Genomic DNA, 13288 nt, shown 5'->3' with positions numbered 1-13288 from the left:
ACAGGCCTTTCCGATGTCATTTATGTGACCGATAGAGGATCACTGCTTGTGTGTCTGAAATATTCCAGTTGTTTTAAGCCCTCGGGGGTCTCCTGCTCATAGCAGAGAGCGTTCAAACTGTATGCAGATGTCTGAGGGCTGCAAAGGCTGAGATCATTCTGATGCTGCCCACAGGGAATAACGGTTGAAACTGCCAGCGGTGGAAAAGGACCTGTGTCCCAGGGCTGGGTAGGAGGGGTGGGGCACCGGAGGGCAGCCTTTGGAGATATTTGGCATCTATGAAAGTAGTGCCAGAAGGAGGAGCTGGATAGGTTCCCTGGAAGGGAAAGCAAGAACCAATGCCTGAGGTAGAAACTAGCGCTAGGAAGCAACTGGGAATGCCTGCAAAAAGCACGTCCACCTCCCTCAGCAAGTTACCTGGATGGGTAATACCTGGAGAGACTCTGGCCTCCCGTGCAAAACTATTTTTGATAAGGAAATTTGGAGAAGAAAGTCCACTGTGCGTACACCAAAAGATGTGCAGAGTAGCCAAGGACTCCACGAAGAGCCCAGAGATTAAAAAACATAAAATAAAATAATAAAATAAAATATAGGTGTGCAAACTGGATGGGCAGAGGCCCTAAAAGGTAACAGTCAAGGTGGGACGTGTGCTGAGGACTGGTCTTGCCTGCGATGTGTTAAAGATCAGAAAGTCTTTATTTTGCACGTAGCAACCTATTTGCCGCCGAGTGAGGAGAGTGTGGATGTCATGCCCTTCACCTGTCACTTGAGTTTGGTGTCACGGCCTCCCCTGCCCACTGCCCCACTCGCACATCCAGCCACACACAGCAGAAGGGTAAATGGGCTATTTACAGCTGTCGCAAGTGTGTCCACATTTCAAGAGCGGTGACAAACCTTTTCTTGGGAGGTGAGAGGTTTTGCTTTAATGGGTGTTTGAGTGACTCAAAGCCAAGGCCTCAGTGAGCGTAAGGAGTGGGACCAACTGGAAAAGAGCTGAGCCTCTCCCCTCCAAGGCAAGAGGGTGCTTTCCAAGGAGGGGGTGTCGGTTACTAGCAAGATACATAGATGCAGATGTAATTTGCATCTTTATTACATATCATTTGCATCCATCTTTTTTAGACATCATTTGTATCTTCTCAAAAATTTAAAATTTGCGTGTGTGATGTTTTCTTGCTATTCAGTGTAAAGTCATGAAAGAAAAGGGGGGAATCAGACGTACAGACGTGGAGAACTCGCTCAAGGGTCTGAAGAAGAAGAAAATGGGAAATGAGTTCTAAAAAATGAGAAAAGGCCTTCCGTTCTTTCCGAACGGGAGGCTTGGGAGAGACCGAATTGCCCTGCTGTGTGTGAAAGGTTATCACGGGGCGTCTCACCCCGACAGCAGGTGCATCAAGGACAGAGAGCAGCAAAAGGCACTGCTCACGTGGGGGACTCACTCAGAATGTGCATCGACCCCTGGCCTCGGGGACCTAAGACAAACGCATGATCACTGGACTATAAAGACAGCCCATGTTCTGCAAAAATTCTGGAGGCTCGTGAGCCGCGGAGGTTCCACCTGTTAGAGAGGAAACAGGGAGCTGGGTCTGTGTTGCAGGCCATGTGCTTTCTGCCTGGTGTGAGGACCCACGTGATCCCAGGTGAAAAGGCCCGCTTCCTACACAGGGTACGTCCTTTCACTGCATTTGGGGTATCAAAGAGGAGTAGCAGCAGAACAACCACCTCCATGTCCAATTCATGCAAACGAGGGCCTCGCGATTGAAATCTTCACACCCAGAATGGGCCCCGAGCTGACAACCAAAGAGGCGAAGGACCTCCATTCTTCCAGCCCCTGCTGAGCAGTCAAGGAGGAGGCGACCGGCCGGATCGAGGCAGGGGGTGGGGGGCCCACGGCTTTGTATATACGGCTGTCAACACAGTCTCCAACCCTAAACATAGATGAATTACATAGTGTGTGTGTCATGATGAGCAAGGGCCTTTCTGGAGGCAGAGAGAACTTCTGTGATTCAAACAAGGCCTGTGGACAAGTTGGTGGCAGAAGAAAAGAACACTTTACACCTCAAGAGAATGAAAGCAATAATTTACAGGTGTGCATGTATGCAAATAAAGGGTTGACAGGTATATACCATCCTGGAGAGGAGAGCTAGATGGCTTCATTTCTACACAATGTCCAAGTATTTTAGAAACATCACTGGGAAGTCTATAGCGCGTCTTAGAGTCGGGAGAGGCGGCTATTTGTAGGATTGATTTTTGTTTTTACGATGGCGATAGTGAGGCGAAGGATATTGCCTTGTAAGGTAGAAACAATAAAAATAAGTACACACAGCTGCAGACGTGCTGCGGTTCTATGTACATACATACGCATTTTTTTTCTGCCAGTTTTTTTCCATATTTAAACTTAGAAATTTGGAGGTAAGATGGTGTCGAATTTATGATCTTGCCAGTCTAAGTATGATTTGATAAAATATATTTGCACAATGGTATTTGTCAACTATGCCAAAAGGAGAGTTTTGGCGACATAACCATGGGATATTTTTTGTAACCACTGAGTACTTTTTGTAACAAAACGATCTGATATTTCTCGTCCCTTCAATCAATTGGTAATCCCTCAAATGCCCTTTCGGAAAAAGATTATGTGCTTCTCCATCAATACTGAAAGGTGGTAAATTATAAACTCCCAAGTTTCAAATATCCCCACAATAAGGCCCCTGGAATGAAAATGCTTTGTCTCCGGTATATCTAAAAGCATGTACCCTGTAAAGTATCTAATTATATTGTATGGATACCTGGAAAAAAAAATCCAAAACTCCAGTCTGGTTACCAAGAGAATAAGCTGTTTCCATGGGAACGCCCTCTTGAACACAGTCTGTTTGCTCCTGCAGGAACAGCACTTCGTGGATATAGTGGTGCAGCTTCTCATTGGTCATGTTGACACAGAGCTATTGTGGGGAAAAGAAAAACAATTCAGAGGTGATCTGGCTTGCAGGTCCATCGTTCCTTGGCACATTTCAGACGGGTGGAACATGGTCCCAAGAGCATCCAAGACCAGTTCGTGGATCCAGAGACTGTGCGCCAGTCGGCTCTGAGAAGCCAAGAGCTTCCCCTGGTGCTGCTGAGGCTGTACCGTCTGACCATGCACTTGAACGTGAGCATGTTAAAATCAACAGGGAGTAGCATTACATTACCTCACAAAGCAGGGGTCTAAAATACCTTCGCACGTGTAAAAACTACTTCCGAGAGGAAATTACATTTGGGTTCTCCTCCACAAGGGAGGATAAAAGCTACATTTTAATGAGAAACCAGAGAAAGGAGGAGTGTTTCTTGCCTCCTCGTTTCTGCTGCAAAAAGAACATGGGGTTCCTTCTAGAAAGAATACCCATCTAAGCATTTTGTTGCAGAAACTAGTTTCTTTATCAGGAATTTTTCCCCTTCCTCCAATAGGAATTGATCTCTTGGCACCAGACCTTCCCATCAAGAAGAAAATGTGTGATTTCTCATTCTTATGTTTATTTTTTATTGAACGTTAGAGTCTTTAAAATCTGTAGTGGCTTACAATTTTCAAAAGCTTCACACATGATTTCGTGTAATCCCATCATAACCCTTTCTTTCCCCTAGCCCTATGCTGCCTTCCCTCTCCCCACTGAGAACCACTAACTTGTTCTCCATATCTGTATCTGCTTCTGTTTTGTTTAATTCACTAGTTTACTGTATTTTTTTAGATTCCACATAAAAGTGATACTATACAGCATTTGTCTTTGTCTGCCTTATTTCACTTAGTATAATGCCCTCCAAGTCCATCCATGTCGTTGCAAATGGCCCATTTTCATTCTTTTTTATGGCTCAGTAATATTCCACTGCATATATATATATATATATATATATATATATATATATATATATATGCCACTTCTCCTTTACCTATTCATCTGTCGATGGACACTTAGGTTGCTTCCACATCTTGGCAACTGTCAATAATGCAACTATGAACTAATGCGACCAATGGGGTACAGGTATCTTTCTAAATCAGTGTTATTTGACTTTGTAGATACATGTCCAGGAGTGAGACTGCTGAGTCATACGGTAGCTCTAGCTTTAGTTTTTTGAGACACCTCCATACTGTTTCCCATAGTGGCTGTATCAGCTGAGCTAAGAACTAACTCATCCTTGGCCCGTCTCTAATGTCCAGGGGCCTGGAGGGACCGGGGGTCATTGGGACCCGGTTCCAGCTACTTAGCTACAGCCTCTTGGAGGATGTGGGAGGGGGGTTGTGCTTTCAGGTGGCCCCGTCTCCTCTCTGCCTGCCTTTATCCTCATATTTAATTAAACAAGACTTTTTAACCCTCTCCCCCAATAAAGTTAAAAATAAAATAAGAACTAAGTCACATTTCTGTTATCTTGGAAGTCATTTTCAAACCTAAAGATCTGGAGAGAATTTGTTCAAATTTGGAATATACCCTCATTGCATCACCTCTTTCTCCTACCACGCCACCCAGGGTCTCTGGAACTTTCTTCCTTCTCTCGGATTTGGCCAGGAGTAAACCCCAACTTTTCCTCTCTGCCCCTTTGACAACCAGATTTCATGAGATTTATGCAAAGTTGGAAGGTCTTTAAGTTTAAAGAGAATTGTTTTTTTTTTTGTTTTTTTTTTTGTTTTTTTTTTTTGGTCTTTTTAGGGCTGCACCTGCAGCATATGGAAGTTCCCGGGCTAGGGATGGAATGGGAACTATAGCTGTCATCCTACACCACAGCCACAGAAACTTGAGATCCGAGCCGTGTCTGCAACCTGCACCACGGTGCACGGCAACACCGGATCTTTAACCCACTGAGCGAGGCCAGGGATCAAACCCTCATCCTCATGGGTCCTAGTCGGGTTTGTTAACTGCTGACCCACGAAGGGAACTCCCAAAATGTTTCTTAAATACACTCACGCTTTTGCTGATCTATTCTCTGAATACAAAAACACTAAAAAAATAGCCACTTCATTTGAGAACACACCATATAGAGCATTTAATGTTATGCACTTGGTGGTTAAGGCAAAAGCAGTTTGAATGTGGACACAGACCCATATATTCTGCACATCATAGCTGGCAAAGGAAGGGATGGAATTCGGTATCCAAATAGCATCTGAGAAATCATTCCTTCCTTGGTCCTAAAACAACCTGGCAATTCATCCCCTGAATTGTCCCATCAAGGCTACGTGACATCAGTAGCCGGAGATCTATGTTTATCTTATCTAGGGTGTATAAATCTCTAGGATGATTCTGGGAAGGTTGTTCCTATAAAACTGTGTCGCATCTGCCCGCAGTCGTAACCCTACTGTGAAAAGAATACATTATCTTGTCGCTATCATTTTAAACATAAGTGAAAAACAGAAATTTCTGAAAATGGTGGTTGGAGTTAAAAATGAAAAAGTTAAACATTTCACTCGGCTTAAAAAAAGAGTAATTTGAGGAGTTCCTTTTGTGGCTCAGCAGTAACCAACATAGTATCCATGAGGATGCGGGTTTGATCCCTGGCCTTGCTCAGTGGGTTAAGGATCTGACATTGCCATGACCTGTGTGTGGTGTAGGTCGCAGACTCGGCTCAGATCCCCAGTTGCAGTGGCTGTGGTGTAGGCGGGTAGCTGTGGCTCCAATTCGACCCCTAGCCTGCGAACTTCCATATACCACAGATGCAGCCCTGAAAAAATAGGAATATGAGGTGTGACCCCAAACTAATAATGTGATTCACCAACCTGATCAATCATACTGGGATGATTTCTTTACCAAAGATTAATAAATGCTCTAAAAAGATTTCTTAAATTTGGAGAGAAATATTTCCAGTAAATGTACAGAAATTAAAGGACTCCATTATGGAATTAAACCAGTGGGAAAGATTCCCTTTGATTAGATGATATACACAATTGTAATTTTTCAAACTTTTGATACTAAAATATGCACTGAGTCATTGACAAAGCACGAATAGATCCTCTATGGCAGCAGATTGATTTAAAAGTAGTTATGAAAGGTGCAGATAAATGTGATACACTTTGGGAAATAAATGATTCAAAAAATAAATGCAGAAGCCATGAAAAATAACGTGATGTCTGTTACCATGTGAAAAATAAAAAGAGGTGTGATAAAGGATTCTGAAATAAAACCATCCAAGGCGGGTTCTCCACGGGAGGAGAAATACCCACTTTCCATGACACTTCTTTTCCCCACATTTTGCAATTCCCTGATTGAAAATACTTAGATGTGGATGTGTCTCATCCATATTTCATTTAATCCTCTGATCATTCTGCAGAGTCTGAAAGGACTGCAGCACTGTGTTCCTAAAATGACTTTTGATGACAATCTGATGACATCCTGGCTGTTTGTAGCTGACCATCTCTGTATGTACACCATGCTGTAATGTTGCAATAAAAATAGATATTTTTGTAATAAAAATAGATATTTAATTTTTTGTAATAAAAATAGATATTTAAATTGGTTTTATTTCTGAATATTTTATTGACCTGAATGGTGGCCTCTCTCATTTGATCCACTGTGTTTGTAAGAATGCTATACCAAGTGCGTCAGCACTTTTGTAATAAAAATAGATATTTAATAAAATATCTAATTTTTGTAATAAAAATAGATATTTAAAAAAATATCTAATTTTTGTAATAAAAATAGATATTTAAATTGGTTTTATTTCCGAATATTTTATTGACCTGAATGGTGGCCTCTCTCATTTGATCCACTGTGTTTGTAAGAATGCTATACCAAGTGTGTCAGCAGCACTGGGAAAGGGTTTCCAGGCCTTTTTTTTTTTTTTTTTTTAACTTTTTTCCCCCCCAGAGAGGAAATTCTTAAGGTGGTCTCTCAAAATTTGCATAATAACAACAAAAAAAGATTTTTCTTGTGCTTCTTCTTCTTTTTTTTCTTAAGGGCCGCACCCCTGGCATATGGAGGTTCCTAGGCTAGGGGTCGAATCAGAGCTGCAGCTGCCGGCCTGCACCACGGCCACAGCAACTTGGGACCCAAGCTGCTGCGTCTGCAACCTACACACAGCTCATGGCAACGCCGGATCCTTAACCCACTGAGCGAGGCCAGGGATCCTTGTGTCCTCATGGATGCTAGATGGGTTTGTTAACTGCTGAGCCACAGCAGGAATTCCCTGGCTTGTGCTTCTGAATAGAGCAGCTCAGCTGATTGCTCTGCGGGTCAAAATGAGTCACACAATTATTTAAAACACACAGCTTCTTCTTTTCTTTTTTGGCCACCCCGTGGCATATAGCGTTCCTGGGCCAGGGATCAGATCCGAGCTGCAGTTGCGAACATGCTGCAAAGCCACATCTTTTAACCCACTGTGCTGGGTCAGGAATCGAACTTGTATCCTGGTGCTGCAGAGACTGCAGATCCTGTTACAGCACAGCAGGAACTCCAGCTTTACCATTTCTGAGTGACACTCAGTAAGGCGGGTGATCTTTACAGCATGTCTGAGCCTTTCCTTGTGCATTGTGTTCTGTGCATTCTGCAGGGAATAAGGTGATTTGTTAAAATCTCCAGGAAAACTCCAGGGATTCCTGTCGTGGCTCAGTGGAAACGAATCTGACTAGCATCCATGAGGAAACAGGTTCGATCCCTGGCCTCGCTCAGTGGGTTAAGGATCCGGTGTTGCTCTGAGCTATGGTGTAGGCTGTAGATGCAGCTCGGATTTGGTGTTGCTGTGGCTGTGGTGGAGGCCGGCAGCTGCAGCTTTGATTGGACCCCTCGTCTGGGACCCTCCACATGCCACGGGTGCGGCCCTAGAGAGACAAAATAAAACCCCAAACCCTCCAGATGGATGTGTAAAACTGAGAGGCCTGCCAAGTGATTTTTGATTTGTAGCTTTTATTACAGTGGTGCCTCCTGAAACTGAATCTGTACCTGTCTTTCTAACAGAGGTGAGCGATGCTGCGTGGGCATTAAGAGAAGTCACAAGGAGCACGTGGAATTTGAAGCAGAATGTTTTTCAACCTCGTTTTGAAGTAATGCAGACACCGAACTTTTTTGCCAAAACACGTTTCTTTTTCCTATTCTCAACTGTTCAGAGCACTCACCCTTTGAACTCAAGAGAGAAGAGCAGTGTGAGATCATGAACTTCAGAACTGCCAGGAAAGGCAGCCCAGGGGATGAGACCTCGCTGGCGAGGAGCAAAGCTTACCCCAGCCACCAGACGGTGACCGAAATTATCACAAGAACCGGCATCCTCTTGATTTACTTTCACTGAGCTGTCTCTGCTGTGTGTGCAGATGCGGCTGTGTGTTTAACACACTTAGAGGAAAGACAGAAGGAAGCATTTGCACAGCTAGGTGAGTTTACGTATCCAGAAGCACAAATCTGCATCAATGACTAAGGATGTCTCTGACTTCAGTGCAAAACAATCCTCACTTTTACTTTCTAACTCCATCCATCAACATTGCTTGGGGGGGAGGGGGACGGACGGTGAGTTTGGGATTAGTTGATACAAATTATACTACTTTTAGAATGGATAAGCAACGAGGTCCTACCGTGCAGCACAGGGAACTCTTGCCAGTCTCTTCGGAGAGACCAGGATGGAAGAGAACAGAAGACAAGGAACCGAAACGCGTGCACATGTGTACAACGGATGTATTTGCATGACTGGGTCACTTTGCTGAACGGCAGGTATTGGCACGACATTGTAAATCAACTTCAGTTTAAGTTAAAATAATTTAAAAAAAGAACTGTGTGGAGTTCCCTTCGTGGCGCAGTGGTTAACGAATCTGACTAGGAACCATGAGGTTGCGGGTTCGGTCCCTGCCCTTGCTCAGTGGGTTAACGATCCGGCGTTGCCGTGAGCTGTGGTGTAGGTTGCAGATGCGGCTCGGATCCCGCGTTGCTGTGGCTGTGGTGTAGGCCGGCAGCTACAGCTCCGATTCAACCCCTAGCCTGGGAACCTCCATACGCCGCGGGAGCGGCCCAAGAAATAGCAAGAAAAAGACCAAAAAATAAAAATAAAAAGAATTGTGCTTGAGTTTTATTAAACCCCAGACCTTCCTCCGTGTGGATGTGGATGTGGGTACGAGGTAAGTATCCATAAATGATGATGAACAATCACTAAGGGTAGTTCAATCAGCACACACCCTTCTCTGATGAAAATACAGGCTTTGTACATGAAGTGCCATCGCTGTGCAGTTTGATAAAAATCACGCACCCTTGGAAAAAAAACCTCTTTAGTAACAGAACATCATTGCTTATCCAGATGGCCTATCATTTGTATTAATGACAAACTTAATTTCTTGAGTAAATTCTCACCAACTGTTCTCCCTTGATTTTTATTACTCAGTGAAATTTATCTGAAGCAAAAAAAAAAATAATAAAGCATGACAAATATGCATCACAGAATTAAGGGAGCGATTAATTAAAGCTGACGCCAATGGAAGGCAGAGCCCCGGGCGTTAGACAAGGATTCAAAATGCTGCTGATCGCTGGAAAGAGCCAGGAGCTTTTTCAAAAGGCTGCTGTCTGGGCCCTGACCCCAAACCAATTAAATGAGAGTGCAGTCCAGGCACTGATGTATTTTAAAAGCCTTCCAGGTGATTCTAACATGCAGACCTGATGGAGCACATGAGAGAGATGGTGGCACACACATTCCATTAACTGATTTCCCCAACAAATTATACACACACACACACACATATATATACACGTGTGTGTGTGAATAGATATATTAATGACGACGTACACACCACGCAGTTCTGCCTTAAGGAGACATGTGTTCCTGTCCAAAATATCCGCTACACTTCAGTCCATGCCAAAAAGTCCTTGATGCTCGGTCCTGTCCAAAAAGGTCCGTTTGGCACAGACCAAATATGCTCTGAATAGGACCAAATTGCAAGGACCTTTCGGTGTGGACTGAACATCCTGTGGAGGTTTGGGGCAGGACCAAATGGCTGCTCACCCATTTTTATAGCAGAGAATGATGCCATGAAAGGTGCAGAGAAGCCAGGAGTGATGTCAGGTACTCAGCATTTCTCAAATACGCTTGGAGAACGGGAATTGTCTGAGATGTCCATCACTGTTGTGTAAAGCGCAAGGAAACAGCCGCCTTTCGGGGAGGTATTGATCTAAGCTAAGCCTTCTCTGCAGGACTCCTCAGGGCCTTTGCTGTGCCAGGGGCGCTGGGAGGCTCCCACTCACTTTTTCCAAGAATGACCGCGGCGCGCACTTTCCCCGGTCAAGCAATCATTCCTGATTTCAGCAGCCTCTCTAGAAAACAGCAGGTGCCGGGGAGGTGATGAGAGAATATTATCTCTCTGACCTGCTTTAGCTTAAAATTCTGTGGTTCATTTTGCCTTCTTTGAGATTCTGTCACGGTAAAGCCTTTCTTCTCTCTGGCCCTGTTTGGGGAAGGGTCTCCACTTGGCCACCTCTGCCAACAGGCTGACGTTACTCAATAAACAGAGGAGCCCGATGCTCAGTGAGAGCAAGGGGCTGGGCTGCCTCGCTGCTGGGGTCCTTGCCAGGAGCCTGAGCCCGAATTCCAGGCCAGGCGCTGCAGGGACCTGCATCTCTCTTTGTTCGCCTCCTTTCCACTTGCTGCCCCTTTTTGGTAGATGGCTGTTTCTTAAAGGGGCCAAACACCCTGGTCTCCTCTGCTTTCTCTTTCAGATGTTTAAATCAAACTCCGTGCAATAGGTTTTAAGCAAAGAGAGCTGGCAGTCACTGCACGAGCATAATGATATTTTTATTTTTTTTAATTTTTATGGCATATGGAAGTGCCCAGACCAAGGATCAAATTCGAGCCACAGCTGCAACCTATCCTGCAGCTGGGGCAATGACAGATCCTTAACTTCCTGGGCGGGGCCAGGGATCGAAACTGAACCTCTGTTGCAGTTGGATTCTTAACCCCCTGCACCACGGCAGGAACTCCAAGATAATCAAGTTCACACCTTCTCTCTACACAGCACTTTTTTTTCTTTTTTTTTTTTGTCTTTTAGAGCCGCACCCGCGGCATATGGAGGTTCCCAGGTTAGGGGTCGAATTGGAGCTGTAGCCGCCAGCCTACACCACAGCCACAGCAAAGCAGGATCCAAGCTGTGTCTGGGACCTACACCAGCTCACGGCAACGTTGGTCCTTAACCCACTAAGCAAGGCCAGGGATCGAACCAGCATCCTCATGGATACGAGCTGGGCTTGTTAACCACTGAGCCAGACGGGAATTCCTATGGCACAAGCTTTAGGGATTCTGTCGCTCAGTGCAACATAGATTTGCAAAATAAATCCAGTATTTTAATGAGTTTATTTCACACCTATGATATCCTTTAACATAAATAACCACTATTTGGGGATTTGAGAGACTGGCTGAAGGGGTCAGCCAACAATAAACCTATGGACTGATTTCCTTGCCCTAGTCTGTATAACAATCTGCCAACATCAGATTGGAAAATACAAATTCCACTGAAATAACTGTCTTTTTCAAATAGTTGTCATTACCCAGGATTACATGCAAAGCTTGGAGATCCCGAAAAAATAACAGATGTCAGAGCAGTGGTTCTAAAGCGTCAAAGAAAGAAAGCGAACAGCACAAAGAGCATAGCTATTTGGGGACCAGGTAGACACGCATCCGGATTCCACGTGGACCGGGACAGGCTTCTGGGATGCCCCTTAGCATTCCAAGAAGGTTGCTGTGGAAGCTAGCGATCCTATAAGACAAGCATCTGATTTCCAGCAGAGGCTCCAGAAACTGCACTGTAATTGATTATTAGCAGGAAACGAAATGGAACCACATTCCTGGTCAGCACATTGGGGGCTTTGCCTCTGCACAGCCTCCACTGAGCTGAGCATCTTCCTGGTTGGGTGTCATTAAAAGAATTCCATTCACTCATCTCTAAAGGGACCTGATATATGTTTTTAAATCCGTTAATTCTCCCTATCACAGTCTGTAACACTTCCTTTTAAACACCCCTCAGCGATTTCGCAGGTTTGGTTCCAGAGACAGCAATAAAGACAATATGGGCAATAAAGCCAGTCACATGCATGGAGTTCCCACTAGGGTACGATGGGTTAAGGACCTGACTACGGCTCAGGTGACTGTAGAAGCTTGGCTTTGATCCCCGGGCTGGTGCAGCGGGTTAAAGGATCTGGCATTGCCACAACTACGGCGAAGGTTGCAGCTGCAGCTTGGATTCAGTCCCTGGCCCAGGAACTTCCATATGCTACAAACGTGGCTATTTAAAAAAATAAAAAAACAGCTAGTCACATGCATTTTTTTAGTTTCCCAGTGCATATAAAAGTTCTGTTTACAACCCTCCTATTAAGTGTACAATAGCATTATGTCTAAAAACTGTAAATACCTTCATTTAAAAACATTGCTAAACAATGCTAACCATTATCTGAACCTTCAGCAAGTGACAGAAGTAACATCAAAGATAGCTGACAATGCATCAGCATAAAAATGCAGTAATAATGAAAATGTTTGAACTATTGTGAGAATTACTAAAACATGACCAAAAGACATGAAGTGGGCAAATGCCCTTTAGAAAAAAGGCGCCACCAGACTTCCTCAATGAAACCTTTAATTTGCAAAAAATGCAATGTCTCTGCAGCGCAATAAAGCAAAACAATAAAATGAGGTCTGCCTTCATTTTGCAAGGAAGAAGACGCAGCTACTCCTCTAACTTATTTATTCACAGATATGGTGAAAAACTCCACCATGGAAAAAAACCATGGCACATAAAAGGTATTAAAAGCCTATGGTTTTTTGTTTAATAGAATAAGTAATATTGTGTCCTAAGAAAAATACAGAAATATATTCATGAAGGGCAGCAATTAAGGTTTAGAAAATGTACACTAATAATAAATCTTTCAGTCTAATTCTCAAAGAAACTCTGAAACTGGAAATAAGCAGGTCGTCTGTTCTAGAATCAGACCATGGTTCTGTGTCATCTTCCCTGAGTTACTTAAATTATCTGAGCCTCCGTTTCCTTAGCTCAAAAATGGTCATACCTTTAAAGTTTTTGAGGAAAAATGTCATCAAACGCACAGTTTACATGCTCAAAATTGCTTCTGCTCCATTTTTTAAATTTTCTCAAAAAAATGTTTTCAAAATTGTTGACCTGGAGACCTCTAACCACACTGTTTTTAAAACAGAATCTGACACTATTATACGAAATACATTAAATGGTGTCTCATTACTTGATTACTATTTATTTTATATAGAAACCTGAGGAGCACTATACTAGGGCTCGACCATGTAAAAATGTTTTTCCTAATTCACAATTTTCTTAAACTGTGTTATCATTAGCTGGGTGAATTTCTGAAAA

The 13288-nt window shown here is 43.7% G+C and overlaps 1 protein-coding gene across 9 annotated transcripts in view; it reads right to left on the bottom strand.

Moving 5' to 3' along the window:
- The window catches only part of MYO16 (myosin XVI), a 539824-nt gene that overhangs the window by 161369 nt on the left and 365167 nt on the right, over positions 1–13288 (bottom strand). For all 9 annotated transcript variants that reach the window (XR_014819944.1, XR_014819945.1, XM_084982290.1 and 6 more), the window contains one exon: positions 2784–2936. Coding sequence is in view for 7 of the 9 variants with exons in the window: in XM_084982290.1 (XP_084838416.1) it covers positions 2784–2936 (153 nt within the window). In the remaining 2 variants the exon portion in view is untranslated. The remainder of the gene's footprint in view (positions 1–2783; positions 2937–13288) is intronic.

Source organism: Sus scrofa, chromosome 11, assembly GCF_054392235.1.
Source record: "Sus scrofa isolate SSC_HxYL_T2T_F1_AM1 chromosome 11, Sscrofa_HxYL_maternal_Yorkshire_Landrace_v2.0, whole genome shotgun sequence".
NCBI classification, from domain to species: Eukaryota; Metazoa; Chordata; class Mammalia; order Artiodactyla; family Suidae; genus Sus; species Sus scrofa.
This window is presented reverse-complemented; position numbering and strand designations above follow the sequence as displayed.